Source organism: Conger conger, chromosome 2 (genome assembly GCF_963514075.1).
Source record: "Conger conger chromosome 2, fConCon1.1, whole genome shotgun sequence".
Classification (NCBI taxonomy): domain Eukaryota; kingdom Metazoa; phylum Chordata; class Actinopteri; order Anguilliformes; family Congridae; genus Conger; species Conger conger.
Window position 1 is genome coordinate 9,147,891 of NC_083761.1, and position 22,828 is coordinate 9,170,718.

The 22,828-nt window shown below is 47.6% G+C and overlaps 1 protein-coding gene across 1 annotated transcript in view; it reads right to left on the bottom strand.

The window, feature by feature from the left end:
• Positions 1-22,828, bottom strand: part of rims1b (regulating synaptic membrane exocytosis 1b) — a 106,226-nt gene that overhangs the window by 40,909 nt on the left and 42,489 nt on the right. Inside the window, exons 3-6 of the mRNA XM_061232927.1 lie at positions 8,772-9,082; positions 6,483-7,333; positions 1,730-1,770; positions 769-879 (exon numbers count right to left, since the gene is read on the bottom strand). Of these exons, the coding sequence (XP_061088911.1) occupies positions 769-879; positions 1,730-1,770; positions 6,483-7,333; positions 8,772-9,082 (1,314 nt within the window). The remainder of the gene's footprint in view (positions 1-768; positions 880-1,729; positions 1,771-6,482; positions 7,334-8,771; positions 9,083-22,828) is intronic.

Genomic DNA, 22,828 nt, shown 5'->3' on the forward strand with positions numbered 1-22,828 from the left:
TCATTTAATGACATGGCTCAACTGCCCGTAATGCCATTCTCTTTCAGAACACAAGCTTTGTAAGCATCTGTGAACGTACAGTGCATAAGCTTCATATGTGTTGGTGTGGTTTCAGCAGACGGGGAGCAAGGGGGAGTGGCTAAGCTGGCCTGGAGGTGTAGCCAATCAGCACTGATCCTTATATGTTCTTCCTGCAGTGAGATCCGAGCTTCAGTGACAGGGATCACATGGGCCATGAGCAGGGAGAGAGGGGAAAGTTTTTTTGTCTTGTGTTTTGTGTTTTGCTAACCAGCTCTGTGTGTATGTGAGCAAAATAAAGCTGTGTGTCTCTCAAGCCCATCTACTACCCATGCACAGTATGTAAACAAGCATCTTCAGGGGATCCAATGACATCATAAAACATTAATGATAATAGTCCACCCTTTCTGCAGTGAGAGCTTTAAAATATGAACCATTGTTTATTGTTCATTGTCGTTTAAAGACAGGGACACACCTGCTGATAGGTGAGGGGAGAGCAGGAAATGTAAATCTTCAGACATCACGGCTATTTAAATCAGGAGGTATTGTGTTTATTTTAATTCACGTATCTAATTATTGACATCTGGAGCTACATAAAGAAAGTGCTGTCTGCCTACTGCCACCATTGCTCCCGTTTAAATAGGAGAGGAATCGACCCACAACAGTTTTTCAGAGAGGCAGCACAGGCGGGCTGGTTGAGAGGAGGAGGAAGTGACATCGGTGGCACAGGAAGCCGGGTCACGGGCTCACCTTCAGCCCGAGGAGGGCCCCAGCCTCCTTTGGCATGGCCGTTCTCTTGCTCAGAGTGATCCGTCCGATTAAGTGATCGCCCTCTTTGGACGGCTGCCATGTAACAGGATGCTGAGGGGAAACAGGGCAGCCATGGTTAATCCCTTCTGCTATACCCCTCTCCCACAAACACACACTCACACACACACACTCATGCGCAATGTGCGCAGACACACACACACACACAATGCGTGCACACACACGTACGCACTCACACACATACACACACAATCCTCGCCCACACACACACACACACTCGATGCGCACACTCGATGTGCTCATGCACAAACACAAGGCTTTATTGTAGACACACATACAAATAGCACTGTGTGCTACACACAAACACACATACAGCACTTTAGTACACACACACACACACATACAGAGACATACACACACACACACACAAACAAACAAATGCACACACACACAACACACAAGCACACATAGTGCTAAGTCATGCCCTTGCATCCCACATCTAAAAACACATCTAATAACTCTGTGGGCCCTCCAGTTCTGTTCATCTGTGTCACTCTCTCTGATGTGGTTACACTTACACACAGACAGCAGCAAAGCCATCGACTCATTCCAGAGGGCAAACTACAATCCCCATAATGCACTGCAGGGGAGCCTGGCAAGCTTGCCCAGGCACAGCGGGGAATCAACAGCTTCAAACAGGGAAGGGCCTGGGCATGTACTCCCTTTGTAACTGTGAGGCATCGTGTCTCAACGCTTGCTCTATAAGAACTGCACATCATACGCAGTAAGAGCCTGACTCTCAGTGCTATCATCTTTAAAGTGTCAGTCTGTGGATATCTGCACACCCTGTGACTGTTGGGAGTGCTGAGGTGTGCAGGTAAGGCACACAGGTGTGTTTCAGCCTTTCGCAGGTCAGACAGAAGAGAGAGGGGGGTGTCCTTACGTGCCACACAGCCGGGTCCAGAGGATAGCAGTCCCAGTCACCTAAAAATAAGAGAGCAGCTAAGTTAGGACTCAGGAGTATGGGAAGGACTGCATGTACACATCCGCATGTACACATCCGCAGAGGCTCCTTTCCAAACGTGCCAGGTCAACTGGGTGATACCCTTCAGTTTGTGTCTGCTGTGGTCCTGTGAGTTTTGGGTGGGGTTTGGGGGTGCAGGGGTGTCACCCCTAAATGGCTCTGGGGGTAAATTTATTGATTATTGATGAATATTTCTCTCCTACCATTGATTGATTAGAGTATCAAAATCTTGATGCGTGTTTGCAACATACCTAAGTCACCATCTGAAAGTCAATATTTCTTTCTGCTTGGCTAGCATTCCAGATACATGCTTTCTGCATCTATGCTAGCCTAATCCACTTTTAATCCAGTGACTACACAACCCCTATCACAGCAATTAAGATACTGTACCAATATTCATAAGATGTATGGTGAGATGGAAATATAACACATCAATATAGCATTTAAATGAAAAGTAGGGTTTAGTGATATTATGGGCTAAGCATATTGTTTGGCTGGAGAACAATTAACTAGCGCCAGGACATTAGCACTAATGAAGCAAAAAATGAATACAAATCTATATCCCCAAAATATTTGGGGATCAGTGCATTTATGCTATGTTTCGATAGCTAAATAGATACCTTTAGTGTCTCCAGAAAGGAAGATGGTCTTCACAGTCAAAGCATAAATGCACTGATCGTGACGTCGCACCTAATGCGTAAATTGTTTTAAAAAAACAGTAGGCGGAATGCAACGGAACACTAATAAAATGTCACATTATTTGGACTGCACACGGTTAATTCGGGGTGGCATACGCCGCTACACAAGTGGAGATCTGCGAGTCACAGCCGACGTCCATCACAGCGCGGTTAGCTTCGTCCAGGCAGTGGGGGAGGGTGGGCTTTCATTAGTACCGCAGAGAGTAGTCACCTCAGATGGAAGTTAATGCTCTTTGTGACGCAGCCACACAGCTTCCAGGGCCGTTCTGTCCCGGTGTGCGCGCATCACGAAAATAGTCAATCAGTCAACGAATCGTAAAAGCGCTGATGAGCACCGAAATCTCCTCCGTTAGCGTGTTTCCTGTGAGCTATTCGTGAGGAAACGGATGTGCCCGGTTCAGACCGAAGCCCCGTCTCCTAACCGTCCTCCGATCAATACGTTTTAAAATAGATTCATCGGATATTAAGTGCTTCGGGGGAAAAGCAGATGAACTCGACTATCTCCAGCGGAGGAAGATGTCCTCGTATAGCACGTTCCGCGAGGCATATTCACGGCCCTTCCTCCCGGTCGTTCTCGTGGCTCCACCACAGTGCGCTCTCCCTAATAAAGAAGGGGCCGGTTAAAAGTGTCCAACCTCCAAAGAGATATTATACTACGCGCGATAAAGCCTTTTACAATCTCATTTGACCTACTGGATTGTGTCGGTAAAACTGTCCACGAACCTGACGTATGCTGCACTGCTGCATAGACGCCCCACGCCCCACCCCATAGCAAAGTATTTAAAAATTATTTGAAGGCTCCTATATAAGAGCTATATAATCCCTTCATAAGCACTACATACAGTTGCACATAGATAAGCAATACAGAAGCATTCATAAGCGCTTATTTCAATAGCAGTTCACGTGGTATGTCACAGTGATGTCACTTGCATCAAAGTTCACAATACACACCATGCGCCTGAATGTGCTATGTAGTGCTGATGAATGAGTTGTATAGCTCTTATGAAGGAGCCTTCAAATAAGGTTATTAAAAGAAGAATATTGCGCTACACCACATATGGAATCCTGAATGGAGCCGGAAGTTGTGCTTTCGTGTTACCCAAGCAGCCCTGCCTCTCAGCCCCCTTTGTTTCCAGCCGCGACCCAGGTTTAATCTGGCTTAAAAAACATGGATCATAATGCAGCAGACAAACCAACGCATCTGGGGACGGGGGGGACGGGGGGGTAGATAAATAAATAAAGTGCGTAATTGCTGTTGAGGCTTTGATGGTTTTGCTTGAAAGTGAATTGCGAAGCTTTAATATTTTATCCAAAAATGAACATACTGCACCCTTCCAGAGCAGATCGCTGATGGCAGTCTGACGCACGTTACGCGCCCACTCGATGACCCAGTTCTCAAAACCGGTGTCCTAAAAAAGGTACTTTCCAAAAGAAAAAAAGAGAAAAGCAGTGAATTCCAGGGTTTGCACAGTGAGCTGAAGAACAGTGCTACCCTTGCGGATGCAGTACTCCTGCTCTATTTAAGCAGGCATTACACATCCCCGCGCTCTGCTGGACATGGGCTTTAGACGGCTGACTCACAGGCTTTGATGCCAGCAAGTAAAACAACAAATATGATACATGAAATAAGGTCGCTTGGATCGCAAATTCAATCTGGACCCTCCACCCACACACGACACTGGCCCGTCTAACAGGACACATTGCTCTGAGACGGGTCACACCTCAAGATGAGGAGCAGGAGAAGGCACGTCATCGGGGAGTGTTGTCACGATAACCTGCTACCAGCCTTCGCTTTCACTGCACCATCCGTGCTTACTAGCAAACTAGCTGAGCTAACCATGCTACACTCACCCCCCTTTGACTTCCCCTCCATGTGAAACCCTGCAGCAACCATTTTTATTATTATTTTTTTTTATCCGAGTCACGGCACCAATGTAACAGGTGAAGAATTTGCCTGAGTCCGAGGTGGGAGTCTTCGCTTTCACTGCACCATCCGTGCTTACTAGCGAACTAGCTGAGCTAACCATGCTACATAGGCAACAGGCACACAGGGGTTAATGGCATCGTGACCACAGTCGATAGCGTGCATATGTGAGCACAAGACCACAGAGGATGTTTTGAACAAGCTATGTTTTGAAACAACTGGCAGCTGGTTGACCAGTTCAGACCAGTACCATACTCAACGTGGTGTGACCAGCTCAAGCTAGGTTTTGAAACTGCTGGTAGACTAGTTCAGACCAGCTCCATACTCAACATGGTTTGACCAGCTCAAGCTAGGTTTTGAAACAGTTGGTAGTTGGTTGACCAGTTCAGACCAGCTCCGGACTCAACATGGTTTGACCAGCTCAAGCTAGTAATTAGAAAAAACTGGTAGCTGGTCATTTAAGCTGGTCTTAGCCGGATTTAACACCAAGGTCGTGAAGCGAAACCACAGAGGAGAAGTAATGGAACTTGTCGGAGTGGTGAGGACGTCCTCCAGCCAATGAAACATGCAGGACCGCTGGCCCCTGGCATTCCTCCCATCGATACCCCTGCAGTCGCTGCTATGCACAGGGGACGCGTCATAGATCACACTTAATCATTCTGGCAGAAAGACCAACATCTGCTTAAATCCCTCATTGCAACTCAGACACTCACACACTCCAGAAGAGAATCGTTCCAAATGGAACCCTGTGATGCCATAGAAGAACACTTCTAGTTAAAGGGTTTGTGCCAGGCGAAATGCTCAGGGAGCTTTCACACTTCAAACCTGTGACAGAAATAAAGGGTTCCATAAATAACTAAAAAGGGGTCCCCTATGAAATCAAGCCAAAGAACCCTGTCAGAACCCTTTTTTCCTAAGAGCGTAGCAATGGCTTTCCTCATGAAAAAATCATGCAAATAGGGAGTTGCAAATGATAGAAGTGTTCAGAAATCTTTGAAGATGATTCTTGTAGCTTGAAGTGACAAATGCATGAGTGTCCTTAGTTACGAACGGTGGTGACAGTGTATGACTCAGCAGGGACCGGTACAGTGGTGCGCAATGCCCTGTTTAGGCAACTCAGTCTGATATTTACATTTAATCTCCCGTGTGAGTTTACAGGCTTTCCGTGCATATCTGCGCTGGGTAATTCCACAGTCAAGTAGATGACGTACTCCCCACCTATTAGCTCAAGTAGCCAGTGAGCACTCTGGAATCGTAGAAAACCCGCTGTACAGCACATTGCTAATCTGTCCTCATTCACCACTGGAGTGAAGGTGGGTTAATGCACACGAGTCCAGGAGAGATATTCTCTCCCAGCCTCAGAAGTTCTTCTGTGAAATAAGAAGCATGACTCACACAGCATCACTGCATGAAGGGATTATATATAGGGGAGTGGCCCTATATATTAAGATGAGCAAAGATGAGCTCTTCCCCTAACTTTCAACAACGTTTTTTTCCCCCCTTTCAGGAATGTTTGCAAAGTTCAGTGTGACGTTGCAGTGATATCTGAATCAAATACGACCCTCAAATCCAAATCCAGCCCTGATTTTCCTTCCTCCCAGGTAATTAACTGTACAGTTAGTGCTAATCGGTCAACTCCCAGGTAAAAGGAGGGTGGAAAACCAGCAGTTCTTGAGGACTGTGATTTGATGGCCCCTGTTTTGTTGGATTGCACCAAAAACTCCATTAGATTGAGAAGTTTTAATTTAGGCCAACACTGTATTATACTTTAGGAACTCAGGCAGTTCAAGGCCTTTTGTCATACAATACCAGACCTGGGTCAAACACCTGTACGTAATTGTTTTGGATTTAAATACTTTTCATCACTTTACTGAGCCTATCGGGTGAATTGGAGCCTATATGAAATACTCTCAAAAAGTGCAAACCGCACCTTCTGGCCCTCCTGGGTTGCTCAATCGCACAAGGCAAGATCTACCAAGAGCAGAAGAAGTATTTGAATGTGAAACAGTTGCGTGTTTGACCCCGGTCTGTGACGTACGGTGCGGCTCACCCTTCTCGCTGACGCTCTCCATGTCCATGTCCTCACAGCTGGTGTACTCGGGCGTGGAGCCTCCCTCCTCCTCCGAGCTGCTGACGGACATCTGCCTCTTGTTGAGGCCCCCCCGCTTGGGCTTGTAGGGGCGGGGCGGGGGCGGGCGCAGCGACTCCGATTGGTCGGAGCTGAGCGAATCGTTGCGCAGCATGTTCTCCATCTTCTCGCGCTTGGCCTTCCGCAGGAGGGCGGCGGAGCTGGGGTCCAGGTGGGCCTGCCTGCCCCAGTCCTGGGGCTCCCTGAGGTCCGGGGGCCCCGCGGGGGTGGGGGGCCCAGCCCGGGGCCCCGGGGGCTGGGGGCCGTGGTTCTGTTTGGACTGGGGTCCGCCCCCGCCGGTCCTGTCCGCGGAGTAGGACCGGTGGTTCTCCAGGACGGCCTTGCGCTCACCCTCGCCTGCCCGCGGCCTGCCCAGCCGGTTCTGGGGCGCGTCCCCCTCCCCGGGGAGGCCCACCTCGTTGATGGCCACGTCGCTGTGCCTGCGTTCGTGCCGCGCCTTCGACACCTTGGCGTGGATGCGCATCTCCTGCTCCTCCGGCTGCGGCTTCACCGGGTAGCGCGCCAGGTTGGGGTCGCTGCGGTAACGGGTCTGGAACTCTTCCTCCCGCCGCTGCCGCTCCTCTTCCTCGCGCCTCCTCCGGCCCTCCTCCTCCCCCGGCCCGTCCGCGTAGTCCTGGGAGCGGCCCTTCTCCAGGCGCCGGCTCTCCCGCCGGTCGCCCCCGTCCCGGTCCTCCGGCTTCACCGGCCCCCGCCGACGGTCCCCACGCATCAACACCTTCCCGTTCTGCTCCGGCATCGAAAGAGGCCTCTTCCTGCAGGAACAGGGGGAAGGAACAGCCATTTTAGAACAGCAAACGGCAGGGGCAACATTAGCTCAGGGGGTAAGCGTGGTCGTCTGGCAGTTGGAGAACTGCCGGTTCGAATTCCCCTGCTTTTGGTAGCCCTAGTTGCTGGAAAAAGCAATTTATTTTGGAAAATCCATTTACCGTTTACCATGAACGGAGAACCTGACAAAGGCCCAATGGTGGAAAGTCCAGAGGTCAGAAAGTAGAAGTCCTGACACGTATTTCTTCCAACCATGAATTCAGCCATCTGATTTCCTTTATTACTTACATCTCCTTCATTGAAGAATTGTGCTAAATTGATTGGAACAAAATACTGGGGAGGACTTTCTGAACCTGGATGTTCCACCTTGGCGAAAACCCACTGCAGTCTGTATTAAAGGTGTGTAAGAAACAAATAATTGTGCAGGCTTTTTCATTTATGCTCTTTTCACCTTACTAAAATGGACTTACGAATGATAACAGTAAACCAAACAAGAAATTAGCCTGTATGATTCACAGTGTCCGCATTAAAGCCTGAGGTCTGGGGGAGTATTTCCACCACAAGAGCAATGGTGAGTTTGTACCATTACGGTCCGCAGCACGAAACAATGAATTAGGGACCTCTGAGGTTCTGACACAGCTCCCCAGCCAGTTAATCAAGGGCACTGCAGGCCGTTTCGTAAAAGGAGTTTAAAAATGTAGGAACTGTGATTCATATCTTGCCGTTTTTAAAGTGTATCTCAGCACAACTGAACTTTTTCCTCACTGGCAACAAATAATACACACAATTAATTTAACAGAAACAAGATTTATATCTCTGACAAATATACTAAAATGTGTCGCCATGTTGCGAAGGCTTCTACACTAATGATACGTCCAATAAATATGGTTCATTTCTTGGTAGTGCAGCTGTTGGATAAGCAGGTTTTACACTAGACCTCGGCTGCTACTCAGTCCATTTACTGGTAAACCATGCTCTAGAGCTACTCCTACTAAACAGGGGCGACATTGGCCCAGGCGGAAAGAGCAGTTGTCTGCCGGTTCAATTCCACCCTGGGTGTGTAAAAAGTGTCCCTGAGCACGAAACCTAACCCCTAAATGCTGCTGACAAGCTGGTAGGTTCCTTGCATGGCAGCCAATCGCCACTGGTGTGTGAGTGTGTGTGTGTATGAATGGGTGAATGAGAGGCATCAACTGTACAGCGCTTTGGATAAAGGCGCTATATAAATGCCAACCATTTACCATTTTACACTAGAATTAGGCTGCTACTCAGTCCATTTACTGGTAAACGTTGCACTCAAGCAACTCCTAGTCCTTTTGCAAACAGTACAGTAATGGCTGCACATACTGACAGCGCAAATGTAATAAGTATAATTTTGGGTTGTGTTTCAGTGCGTGGGTGACGGGCGGTCCGGGGGGTCCATACTTGTCCCTGGGCGGCTCGCTGCGGGAGCGGAGGGAGGCCATGTTGCTCTGGGCGGGGTCGGGGGTCTTGCTGCGGTCGCCGGGGCCGACGGCGGCGGGCTGGGCGCTGTCGGGGGCCCCGCCGGGCGTGCTGAGGGGCATCTGGGAGCGGGACCGCACCTTCCTGTCCTGACCGCCCGCCTCACCACACATGGCCGGGTCGCTGACCGCCGGGCCCAGAGCGGGGGGCTTGGCGCCCCGCCCTGAGAACCATTCCCCTGATTTGGTGAGGATCTCCTGCTGCTTACGGCAGAGGTTGCATACCCACATTACCTAGGGGCAGAGCACGGGGGAGGGGACAGGAGAACACACAGATCGGGGGGGTCAACACAATCCTGGCTGGTGTGGATGTGTCACACATTACATTGATTCAAGGTAACAAAATGTAAGTGAAAAAATGTACAATACTTTTCACAGACACTGCAGAGTGAAAACAAAATATAAATAATTCTAGTTTATTTTATGACATTACAACCAAAAAATACTGTAAGAAAATGATATTTAAAAATCATCTGACACATACACTCAACCTGCTAGCCTGAAGACTTGCATACTCTGTTTACACACATACAGGACTGAGATCTAAACTCCTATGTATCAGGGGAACCGCATGTCAGGCCAACACTTAGAGCAGTTGGAACGGAACACGGAAGCCAGATAGCTACTCCAAAGGTCAGAGCAGGGTCAAAGGTCAGACCCCTGTCACGTCCAATGCTCTGATCATCTGACAGCTCAGATGCATTGCGCACCAGGATGGAGTCTGAGGGAATGAATGAAGCGCTGGACACTAGCCAGTTCCTCACCCACAGACACAGACTCAGCCACCTGTTCATACAGTGGGATCACAGATTCTGTACAACAGAGTACAACAGATTCTAAACTGTGGCAGGTCACACTTTACAATAAAGTTCACAAATAGGCATTAAAGGTACAATTGGTAAGATGTAAAAATATTGTTACAAGACCATTGTAAATCCCTTCCTATCATTGAAAAAGCTCATATCAAAATATGCAGTTGACGGGCTGGCACTCTGTACCAAAACATCATATAGCTGTGCAATAATTCAAGCTTGTTGGTTGTAATTGTCACAGCCAATGGCGTTTCAACTCCAGCACGGTCACAGAGAAGGGGGTGGGATAAACAGTGTTGTGGTTTGAAGGTGTTTGCAATTCCTCTCTTGACCATTAGAAGTCCGAAATTACCGATTGTACCTTTAACTGATGTCGTTGTTAAACATGAATTAATGATGTACAAACACATTAACAAAGCTGTACAGACTAATTTCTCAGTTGTTAGTTAGTTAACAATTACATTAGTTACAAAGCCAATTCCTGTGACCTTATTGTAAAGTGTTACCCTGGGGCAGTATGGGAGATGCTCATAATTGTTACTTGTATAGGTATTATTGTTTTTATTGGCTGTTGTATTGTTGTATTCTAGCTGCCAACTGTGGTATGCTAGTTTGAAAGTTGATTGTACTCAAGGGTTCTGATTTTCTGTATGTTTACACTAGGACTCGGAACTGTGCTGTCCTCTCAGGTCCTCTTTGCACTTGTTCTTGTGTTTGATTTGCACTTCGTTGTACGTCGCTCTGGATAAGAGCGTCTGCTAAATGCCATGTAATGTCATGTAATAATGTTGTGAGGGGCTCTGTCCATTGGGTGAGCTGCGGTCCAATCGGATTCACAGAAATAAGAAAACCGGAGAACGGATTGGCTGATGACCCTGCCCAGGTTATTCCTCAACCCCATCTTTACTCCCGTCTGTGTTTCCCCCGTTCCACAGCTCCGGTGGAATCCTAAATGCTTCATTTATGAGCTGGATGATAGAGCTTCATAAAATACCTTCCTCACATTCTGTCTCTTTCCTGCTCTCTCCTTCCACTTCCTCTCCTCCTGAACGCTTTTGATTAAAAATGAAAAGCTGTGCCCAGAGGGGAGTGAAAGCCAGGTTACATCAGTGCTGCTATACACAGCCACCCAGCTTATTATGACTAATTTTCACACATGTTCATTGAATGCAGCCATTGCTCAAGTGTAGTAAGACCACCCTGTCGGTCAGCCATCTTGGCCATAGAGGCTCAGTGTATCTCTATGGTAAGATAACGTATGTATATCTGTGGTAATATTCTATGGTTTACATGTTAAAGCAGTAGATATACAACAGTTACTTTGTGCTGGTGTGCCCTAGTATCTGATTATATAAAAAGTTCGCAGAAACAGCTAAACATGATTCATAAGAGACGAGTGAAATCCGTCTGACTGATGTCATCATCTTTCTTTTCTGAGACAGCGCAGGAGTGCCTTCAGGAACTAGTTGAAGTAGAAACCAGAACTACAGGAGGAACTCAATTTGCGAGTGTAGATGAGCTTCTTACGGCAGCCTAGAACAAAGGCGGCACAGAGGTGCGGAAAGGGGTTGAAAAAACGAGCCTTTTATCACGAGCATTGACAAGCCCCGAAACCAATCATATTCCACCACTTTAACACGAATCAGAAGACATCCAAAACCTGCGCAAGAAAATAGTGTCGATCATTACCACTGTAAAGCTACGACCCGCCGTTCCAAGAGGAACCAAATCACAATCAACACTAATGACTAATCACCTGTCCATTGCCACAGTCTCTTGATGTTTGACACAAGGCAAACGCTGCTGCAGTATCAAACTAGCAAAGCTCAACAGCAGAGGACAACGTTTACATAGTTTCCAAATCTGTGGCGTGCCAACACAGAGTGTTATTGGACCAAAATAACTACAATAAAAATATTTCTGCAAAGAGCAGAACTCCAATACTCACAGGTCTCCATCGCTACGGTGAATTGAAACCCTTCCAGGGTCCGGCAGCGGTCTTTGCTCCCAAATTTAGCCGTTCCCGTTTGGGTGCGGAGGCCGAACCGACGGGGCCCGGGACGGCGCAATAAAAGCCCTTCTGACTGCTCCGGTGACAGAGACGGACGGGGGCGCTTCCGCAGACAGACGCGTTCGCTGCGTTTGAGCGATGGGGGAGCGAGCGAGCGAGCGGCCAGGAAACACACATCATAGCCTGATTGAATACACTTGGCGCTGCTCCAGACTAATCCGAAGCAAATCAACAGCACAATCCACAGCTGTCGAGCGCCCAGCGACAAACTCCCCGGACGGATTAGAAAGCGGTCTAATCCCGACTCCTCGTCGTTATTTAATAAATCAAGCGCTCGGAACGAGGGACGATTCCACTCGCCCCCATCCCCCCCCCCCCCGCCCAGAGAGAAGCCCCGAAACGACAATCTGGAAATCATCAATGACGCCAAACAGAGCACGGGAGTCCCATTCACTCAGCCCATCGGTCAGTGGGGAGGGGGTTCGGGCGGACGAGAGAAACGTTATTTAAAATGGGGGTCACGTCCGGCCTGCAATGAAATGAAGATAAAGTAGGGGATAAAATCTAAATCGATTCGAAAACAGATTCCACAGTGTGGAAAGGTAACCCCCAGATTCTCGTCGGTACCGGGTAAAAACAAAAATGCCCACTTGTCGTGTACAATGCCCACGTGTGAACTGTCTCTGTATTTTTGGTGCGGTTTAGGAGTGCTAAAATAATCCGGAGATAATCCGTGAGTTAGATCGCGTTCCTACGGCGCGCACGGAAAGGGGACGCGGTCACTTTTCAAGTACAGCGTGACGCTTTCTGCGGTCGAATACTAAGCTATTAAAGGATGAAAGGCACGGCAATGTGTGTAGCCCCTGTAACATGCGTTAAAGGCCTCCCTCAGGGAAAACAGGTGGGGAGAGAGAGAGTGGGGGAGAGAGAGAGGGGGGGAGAGAGAAAGAGGGGAAGAGAGAGAGGGGGGGAGAGAGAAAGAGGGGGGAAGAGAGATGGGGAAAGAGAGAGGGGAGAGAGAGAGAGAGAGAGAGAGAGAGAGAGAGAGAGGGAGAGAGAGAAAGCTGCATAGGAGAAATGTAGGGCACTAAAAAAAGGTGTGCACAGTTAAAGAGGGAGAATAATGATGGGGGCTGTACAGAGGGCAGTAGGAGCCACGACAAGTGGAGCCACACTCCACTCTCTGCAATAAAGGGATGAAAAGTGCCTTAAAAGGTACAAATGCTTGTCGCTGGGGCAGCACCCCACAGGTACATGAACTTGTACCCTTAGCCTGCAATATATAATTCATTTGTATGTACTCATTTGTTACCCAAAGAGAACACCATTGTAGTTCCAGGGTACATTTGGGAAATTTGATCCTTGGATAACAGAAATGCCCCTGCATCCACTGTGAGTGTAGGCCACTCTCCGGGACTCCGCGCGACCGAACACGCTGGTGAAAGGGACCCCAAAACGCAGAGCTAGCACTCTCGGCAGAGCAGTGACTCACTGCGCTGTCACCTCCAGTCCACGTCACCGGGAGCTTAGGCCTGCAGTCATTCATCTGATGAATCATTCAGACCCACACACTGGACTAATATTCAGGTAAAACACTATGTGTATGTGTGTGTGTGTGTGTGTGTGTGTGTCTGCGTGCGTGTGTGTGTGTACGTGTGTGTGTGTGTGTGTGTGTATGTGTGTCTGCGTGCGTGTGTCTGTGTATGTGTGTGTACGTGTGTGTGTGTCTGTGTGTGTATGCGTGTGTGCGTGTGCACACGTGTGTGTCTGTGTGTGTGTGTGTACGTGTGTGTATGTGTGTGCGTGTGCACACGTGCGTGTATATGTATGTGCATGTGGGTATGTGTGTGTGTGTCTGTGTGTGTGTATGCGTGTGTATGTGTGTGTGCGTATGTGTGTGTGCGTGTGCACGTGTGTGTGTGTGTGTGTCTGTGTGGGGGTATGTGTGTGTGTATGCGTGTATATGTGTGTGTGCGTATGTGTGTGCATATGTGCACATGTGTGTGTATGTGTGTGTGTGTGCACACGTGTGTGTATGTGTGTGTGTGTGCGTGTCTGTGTGTGTGCGTGTGTGTGTGTCTGTGTGTGTGTATGTGTCTGTGTGTGTGTTTGTGCGTGTGAGTGTGAGTGTGTGTGTATGTGTATGTATGTGTATGTGTGTTTGCGTGTGTCTGTGTGTGTGTATGTGTCTGTGTGTGTGTATGTATGTGTGTATGTGTGTGTGTGTGTGTGCACACGTGTGTGTGTGTGTGTGAGTAACGTCTAAGGTTCCGGTGCGCAGCGTTACGCGTACATGCGAGGGAGCGAGCAGCACGTCCGCGGACACGAGCGTGAGAGCCTGTGATGTCACTCCTCACGCGTCACAGCGCTGATCGCACGACGCGCTCGCTGAGTGCTTATCTCCATGGCAACCACACTGCTGAAAGGAGCCGGCTTCAGGCGGGGGCAGAAGCAGGGAGCGATACGCGCCGGTCTCTAGCAGCCTCTCGCCTCGCCGAAGAAACAAACAAACCAAACACAAAAAAACTGGGGAACTCACTGTACCGCACGCTCAACAATTTATGACTGATCAGACCAGCAGCTTCTCAGCCAAACAGCCCGACTGGCTGCAAGCTTCAGCGGGGAAGATGGCGGCTCAGTGCAGCCCCACAGCAAAAGGACTGAGAACTGTAGGCCCGTCACTTGAGATGAACAGATTTATCTCTCTTTCCAAGCGGAAGTGAACTCGATCTTTCCCCTTTGCACTTCTTGGATTACCTGGATGCATCACCACCTCTCCCTCTGGTACATTAACAATCCTATATATAGGATTACGGGGGAGGCGGTGACTTCCTCTCAGGATCTATTTCTGTCCACACACACACACACACACACACACACACACATAGCAGCCATGGCCTGTGACACAATTGAGGCCAAGTCTACTATGGACACCCATTTTCTCAGTGGACCTCCAGGCACTAGAGGGCGCTCTTACTGCAGCAGCTAGCCTCCGGCCTCTAACCCTCACTCTGTTACACTGCGTGTACGCAGACGAACAGAGGAATCGTGTGGAGCTCACCAAATACAAATGCTTGTTAAACAACCCTGCGAGTACTGTCAATGGGTGGCAGAAGGCTAATGTAGCAGTTAATAAGAGCTAATTGTGTGTTGCTGTCTTAAAAAGGGTCACCTACACTCCAGTATCAGCCACGGGGAAGTTTACTGGCAGCAGGACGATCCCAGTGCTAGGGTCAAGAAACAGGTGAGAAATGATTGGTTCCCTGTTCCATGCTGACGCACCTGATTGGTCAAAAGGAATAACCAGTACTACTCTGGTCCTTATTTGATAGACTTGTTATTTGAGGTGACGTGACTCAGGCAGTCGGAGGGTTGCCGGTTCGATCCCCCGCCCGGGCTGTGTCGAAGTGTCCCTGAGCAAGACACCTAACCCCCAAATGCTCCTGACGAGCTGGTCGGCGCCTTGCATGGCAGCCAATCACCATCAGTGTGTGAGTGTGTGTATGAATGGGTGAATGAGAAGCATCAATTGTACAGCGCTTTGGATAAAGGCGCTATATAAATGCCAACCATTTACCATTTATTATTATTTTGGTAGACAGGCCTTGCACGCGTAGAAGCAAAATGTAATAAGCATATAATCATGTAATATATGTATGAAGCATATGTAAATTAATTAAATATACAATTTGTTATTTAGCTGAAAGCGAGTTGCAGTTGATTAGGCTAAGCAAGGGGACAATCCTCCCCGGAGCTGGGGTTTGTCCCCTTGTGGGGTTAAGGGCCTTGCTCAAGGGCTCAACAGCTGTGGCTACACCGGGGCTCGAACCACCAAGCTTCCGGGCCCCAGTCACACACTTCAGCCACTAGGCCACTCTCCTCCAGTGTCCTGCTCTGCTCTCCAGTGCACCGGGGCCTGAGTCCAGCCAGCCACGCCCGGCACACAGGCCCTCCAGCCAGCCGCCATCCATCACCCCCGACTGTTTTACTCCTCCATTCTCCTCTTCCAGCACCGCCCTCTGTTCTTTAAAATGTAATCTCCATTTTTTAAGAAGCGGGGGGAACGTGGCGGCGGAAGAATGTCTGTCGTTCGCACATAAATAGCGGCGGGGGGTTGTCAGCTCTCCCGAACGGCCGGAACGGATGGAGCCCGCCGGCGGTGGACCGGCGGAAGGGGCCGGAAGGACCGCGCCCGGCCGACAGCTTGACGTATGGAGCAGCGCCGGCCAAAGCGCCGTCGATAACTCACCGAATTATAAATCCTGGATAAGGACGACCGACTACCACAAAGGAGACCGTTCGCCGTTCGCCATTCCCTCTAATGAGCCCGTATATCAGCTCTCGGACAACGACGCCCTCCGGACTATATACGACCTGCCCTGACGGTTCACTCAGCGACGTGGCGTTCCGCCTCGTCGAATCCATCAGCCATCGCGTTAACTATTTATTACCAGCCCTCCCGCCGACGTTACAAAGATTCAGACTCTCGCGCTGCGTATAAACCGGGACGGTCGTTTCCTTTTGACAAGGCAGATTCCGGATCGATAGCGTGATAAGTAGCCCGTGGCCTCGCCTCTTTTCAAAAACAAATGAGCTTCTTTAGGATAAAGCAGATCGATGCCTCGTGAGCCCTTTCATTACAAACCCCAAACCCTGCCTGAATTTCTGTTCTGTTGGCACTCTGTCTGGTTGGCACACGTCCACAAGATAAACATTCGCAAGACGACAAAAATAATTCCAAAGAGACGGCGTTCCTTTTTTCAAACGTTGGACTAACGTCTCCGTCTTCAATGTTGTTCCCATATTTGAACACTAGGTGGCACTGTGACATCTCCGGTTGTTGTATTAGGAGCATACAGTATGCGTGGCCACATTATCATTATCATGTGATTTATCTGGGCAGGGTAAATTCACTGCTACTGTTATTCAATGCTAGATGAGCATTTCTGTGCTGATTTAAACAAAAAAATACTTTATCCAAGAAGATTACTTTACAATTAGAACACCCCCTACCACCACCACCACCCCTTCCCCTGTGAGGAGTCCAATTCTCAGCAATCAAAGTCCATAAACGAAAGGCATCGGCCGGGAGAGGGCAATCAATAATTATAATCTACTTTTTTTCCGGCTTTGCACTGAAAGGCCTGCTCATCACTGGACAGTGTTTCTACTGACATCAATACCCTCACTGTTACAATACTGGCCATAACCGACAGCTATCTGCCTCAGCCTGAGATGGATATGGGTAATAGCAATGTGAACTATGACCCCTCTACTTTGATACATCAGACGATTTCTCAGTGGGGAAAGACGTATGTTTAAAAATGTACGAATAAGCAAGCTGAATTTAGCTGAATTCGCTTTCGATTCAGCAACCTGCACAAGCCAAAATGGCGACACTTTCAATTTGACTTCCTGTTTGCTGTGAATAACTGCTCGCAATGTCATCATGTCTGCAGTGCCAGTCACTGAAGTGGTGCCTGCCAATCACAGCAACAACAAACAACAAAAAAAAGTTAAAAAATAAATGTAATGTTGAATTCTACCGAAAACCTGAAGGCAAAGATATTCTTTAGCATGTCCTTTGATCCAAGTTTGTCTAACCATGTAAACGCAAAATGGAGAAGCAGAAGGAGAGTGAGCGCTCGTATAGCATGAATACTGCCACTACCTGTGAGTTGCTAGTACTGGGCCTCACCTATCACCTACTGTAACAACAGCTGTAGCCATGCCAATATGAACAACATCCCCAACCTCCCCTGGCTCTCTTTACTCTAAATGGTCACGCACACCTGCACACACACACACACACACATGCGCACACACGCACACACAAACACACACACATTTATGCTTGTCAAGCAAAAGTAGTTGACATAATTACGCTGTTAGGTGGTGTATTGCGTGCATATTCTATGCCTATTGAGAGTCTGTCCTCATCTAATGATTTTGGTTAACGTTTATGCTGTCTTCTGCAAAGAAATTCATCCCTCATGCACAAATCATAGCACACTTTTAAAACACTGATAGCATAGATTAAATCAGAAAACAAACAATTTCAAGAGCAATGACATGTCACTGCTTTGGGAAGACAGCCCGCTGTCCTGCACTGCAAAGCATTAGTTGCCAGCCACCATTTGTGGTCGCCCTGTTTCTGACATCACAAGCAGGAAGTTCATCTGGATCTGTTCGGCATTCCGTGTTTTTCCCAGAGTAAGGTAACCATGGTAACCAAACCAGCCAAAGCAGTATCTCCTAGACATCTCAAGTTGGTGGAGACATTGACAGACATCGGTAGACGTTTCTGGTAACGGACAAAACTATTGGACAAGCCCTCTCAAAACTCAAGTGGAGTCATGAAAAAGGCAGACGTTTCTCGTATTATGTGCTCAGGGCAATTATGTGCATATTTCATGGACTAGTAACATAAAATAGTCTTGGTATTATTTCCTTTTGTTTGCAAGATAAAGCCAAAATATTTTATTTCATTTGTCAAAGCAAAAAGGTGAACAATTTATGCCGTTTTGCATTTGTACAGACTACTATAGTCCTCTCTGTAAGAGGCAGACTGAGCTTTTCGCCAGTTAACAATTTATGCCGTTACTGAATCAACTGTGCACAAAAAAGGACATTTTAAACAAGAATTCCCCCCCTCTTCCAAGCCTGGGAGTCAGAGTCGGGGTGGGGAGGCTTGTTTGGTTTTAATCTATTTTAGTCAGAGAGAATTACATCATGAGCTTTTAAATGGCAGGAGTCCTGGAATTTGACTGGAAGGCTGATGGGAGAGAGAGACCTTGGTCTTAAAGCCGTTTGAAGGCTTTACGTCAGGGCTGCCCAACCCTGTTCCTGGAGATATGCCATCCTGTAGGTTTTCACTCCAAACCCAACAACGCACAGCTCATTCAACAGCCAGAGATCCTGTTGATTTAGTATAATTAGGTGTGCATTGTTAGGGTTGAAATGAAAGTCTACAGGACAGAAGATCTCCAGGACTGGGCAGCCCTGCTTTAAGTGACGCTGCAGAGAGCAGAGCTAAAAATGTAGCGAGCTGAATGTAATGTAAGGGAGGTGCTAGCTGCTGTGGTACAGCCTATCCCAGAGTGCAGTGCAGCACAAGCATTGCGGAAGGAGGCCAGCAGGATGTGATGTCACAGATGCAGTCTCTCATCAGGGCGGCGACAGCTTCCTGCTCTCCGCACCGTTACAGGCAAGAGGCATGCTCTAGGCGTCAGCGTCAGACCACAGCAGCATGCCATACCATACCGCCTCCACAAGGTGGCGCCACACCTTGCAACTGAGTACTGTTCGCCCTGTTTAATGACCTACTAGCATTGGGGTCAAGACTAGAATGAAAAGGAAAGTTATAAACAAATAAAAATGGTCACACTTTACAATAAGGTGCATGAACTAGCATAAACACTAATGTAGTTGTCAACATGAACTGATGATGGACAAATACGTTAATTACACACTTTTTATTACAGTTCACAGTGCATTTGTTAACAACTAACTTATTTGTACACAAATACTTATACATTAGCAAACCATAGGATTAACTTATAATTAGTTAAGCATTAACAAATAAATTAACTGACATGTTCATTCCAATATGAACGGGCAATGACTAATGTAGTTGTTAACATTAATTAATTATGTACAAATACATTAACAGAGCTGTGCAGATTAACTTCTCAGTCGTATTTAGTTAACAACTACATTAGTTCATGGCAATTCATGGAACCTCATTGTAAAATGTGACCACAAAAATAAGTTACTTTAGCCAAACAGTGAATTTGGACCACTACAAGCAGCCAGTAAGGAGAGAAAATAGACAATAATCGGGCTGGTGTAGTAGGATGGTAAAAATGAACGAAGCTACTGCATATCCCACACAGAAAAATGCTCGGCGCAAAAATAAACTCTGACACAGCACTTTTAATCTTAATAGAGTACCTCTGCTCCCTTCTGGACTATATATAAACCGTGTAAGAGTTGATTTATCAGCGATCATTTTTCTGCACAGCCTTTGTACGCGCCTGGTACTGTATACCCATTTAATGAACAGTCAGTACCAAAGGGGAAAAGATAAATAAAAATAAAATAAAATATGACTTGATTTCCCTTCTCGAAGCACAAAAGCCATCCGTCAAGTGTACTTGGGTCAAAAAGCCATTTAAACCCATTTAATCTGAATTAAGGGGCTGTTGTAGGTCTTAAAACAGAAAATATGAGAGCGTTAGTGTTGATTGCCGAGTAAATCATCACTGAGTACAAAATCTTTGAAAATATTTGAGGGCACAACGGTTTAAACCAAAATTGCACCCCTGTGTGAATGCCTCTATACACTATCCCAATGATTTATATTAACCCTTCAAGGTGTGAGATGATTAGAATGTTCTACCCTGGACATTGTAATGATGATGTAACAATCACTACTGACGTGCATTCAAAACGGAAAAGATTAGCTGACATTAGCCAACATATTAGCTCATTTTTTCTGTTCACCACGAACGTTAGCTAACATTAGCTAACTGTTTGAAACGGTTGTGTGCTGCGAACAAAAATGGCTACTGATTGGGAAAACGCAGAGAAATAAAGTTGACAATTATGTGGCTGTTATAATAATAATCAATGTAATATTAGCCCTTACCTTTAAAAATAAATCATAGCAACGAATCAGCTAGCTGGCATTGTTAGACCCAAGTCGTATCCATATGTATTAAAAATGGTTGCAAACTAAATGGAATGTTCATTTAAAAATCCTTCAACAGTATTTTTGCTGCAAACATAATTTGCCAGAAACGTTCACCACCTTGAACGCACGTCTGGTAATTTAAAAACAACTTTCGTCGTTTCTTTGACAGCTTTCCCTTCAAACTTTGCAAAGGGCTAATATTCAGCATCTTAATTGTGTGGAATAAAGTTGAGTACAGAGGGAAGTAAGTGGGAGTCCTCCCCCAACCTCACCCCATTTCCCTGAATCCATTGCGCATGTTGTGCTTTGTGTCGTATTGCGAACGGATTTGAAATGCAAACGTAATCCAGTGACTAGAAGATTACGAGAAATGTGGTTTTAAGAAAGTTTTTTCTTTTTCTTTTCTTTTTTTTTGAGGTGCTAATGTGCAAAAGTGATAGCCGATACGGGCTGTCGCAGATAACGGAGGCAGTCTACAGCAACTGTCTTCAGCACGGGGGAAAGCAGATGTGGCTGAAATACACAGTGCGGTCCATGCATTTTACACAGGGAACTATTACTACAGGTTGTAGCATGTGTAATCCTCTGTTATGTCAATGTTAGGTGTTTAATCTATAGGGATAGTGTTGCCAGGCAAGCAAATATATGTACACACATGCACATGTGTGCAAGCAGACACACACACACACACATTATGCCAACATACTCACAAACAAACACCCACACACACTCGCACACACACATTATGCCAACATACTCACAAACAAACACCCACACACACTCGCACACACATGTACACTCACCCACATATAGACATACACACACACACACGCACGCACACTTCCACACACACATGCACACACTCAAACACACACACACATACATTATGCCGGCATACTCATCACAAACACCCTCACACACTCACACACACGTACACTCACCCACATACAGACATACACACATACACACACACACATGCACACTTCCACACACACACTCGCACACACATGGACATACACCCACATACAGCCATACACACACACACACACACACACACACATTATGCCAACATACACATAAACACACACACACACCTCACACATCGTACATGTACACACAACCACATACAGACACTCACCCATACACACACACACACACACACACAGGCATATGCTTTGTTTTTGAAATCCCCTTTTGCATATTGACACAGAGGAGTCATTGACATTCTAACCCTGATGCTGCACAGACTCAGTAGTACTTGAGACAGCGGTACTAACCCCTCCCCCCCAGTGACATGCCTGGTGCAGGTCTAGAGCACGGGGCAGGCAGCATGCAGGGCCGTACACCTGTCCGCGATCACACCTGCGCACCCCACCCCGCTCCACCCCCCCACCCCCCCACCCCCCTCTCTGACCCCGGGGCCCCAGGCCCAGCGCAGTGATGCCACAGGTGTGCAGCGCCGTGTGCGGAGCGGGGGGTGGAGGTGAGGGGGTGGCCCCCCCCTCCGCCCCCCCCCCCCCCCCGCGGCTGTGCTACGGTGATACCTCACGGCGCGAGTCATGCAGTCTTACCCTGTCCTTCACTATGACACACTTTAAAAAAGGGGAGGAGACAGAGCAGAGGGGTGGAGTTAGAGTCACGCCTCGCCCCGCCCACCTGTCCGAGCTACACACAGCTTTAACTCAGGGTGAAGAAAACAAACACATCTGACACAGTCAAGGCAAAGGCAGAACTTCAAACTCGGGTTAACGTCCATATCTCTCTTTTTATCCACATGTTCTTCACAGGTAAACGCACTGAGAGGAGCCCGATTGTGCAGGGAAGTGAGACAAGCCACACGCCACACACACACACACACGCAGTGAGACTTACCAGGAGCGAAGCACACATACACACATGCAGACATGTGCACACACACACATACGCGCACACGTGCACACAAACACATGCACACACAATCACACGCACACATGTACATACACACACGTACACACAACACACACACGCATGTGCGCACACACACATGTACACACACACATGCATGTGCACACACACACATGCACACATATACACACGTGCACACACACACGCACGCACACGCACACACACATACACACATACGTGCACACACACACTGTGTAGTCCCTTTACCTTGAACCATAAGGACAGTGATGCTTAACTACTGGGAGAGAAAGATTTGTGTAATCATGCGTAAAAGTACTCAGACAGTTTTAGATCATCCCCGAATGTGGATAAAAAGCCTGTTCATATAACAGTTACCAGCATGGACCCCAACACACGCGCTGAACTGTCTCAACAAAAACAGGCAACAACAGCAGCATCCACAGTGACGTCAATCAAAGGAAAAACTGAAAAATGTGCTAACCACTTTGTCCTCCTTGGGTCATGCAGTTCCAGGAAGCAGTGAACAGTGAGAAACAAGTGGAGAGAGCGGGAGAGAG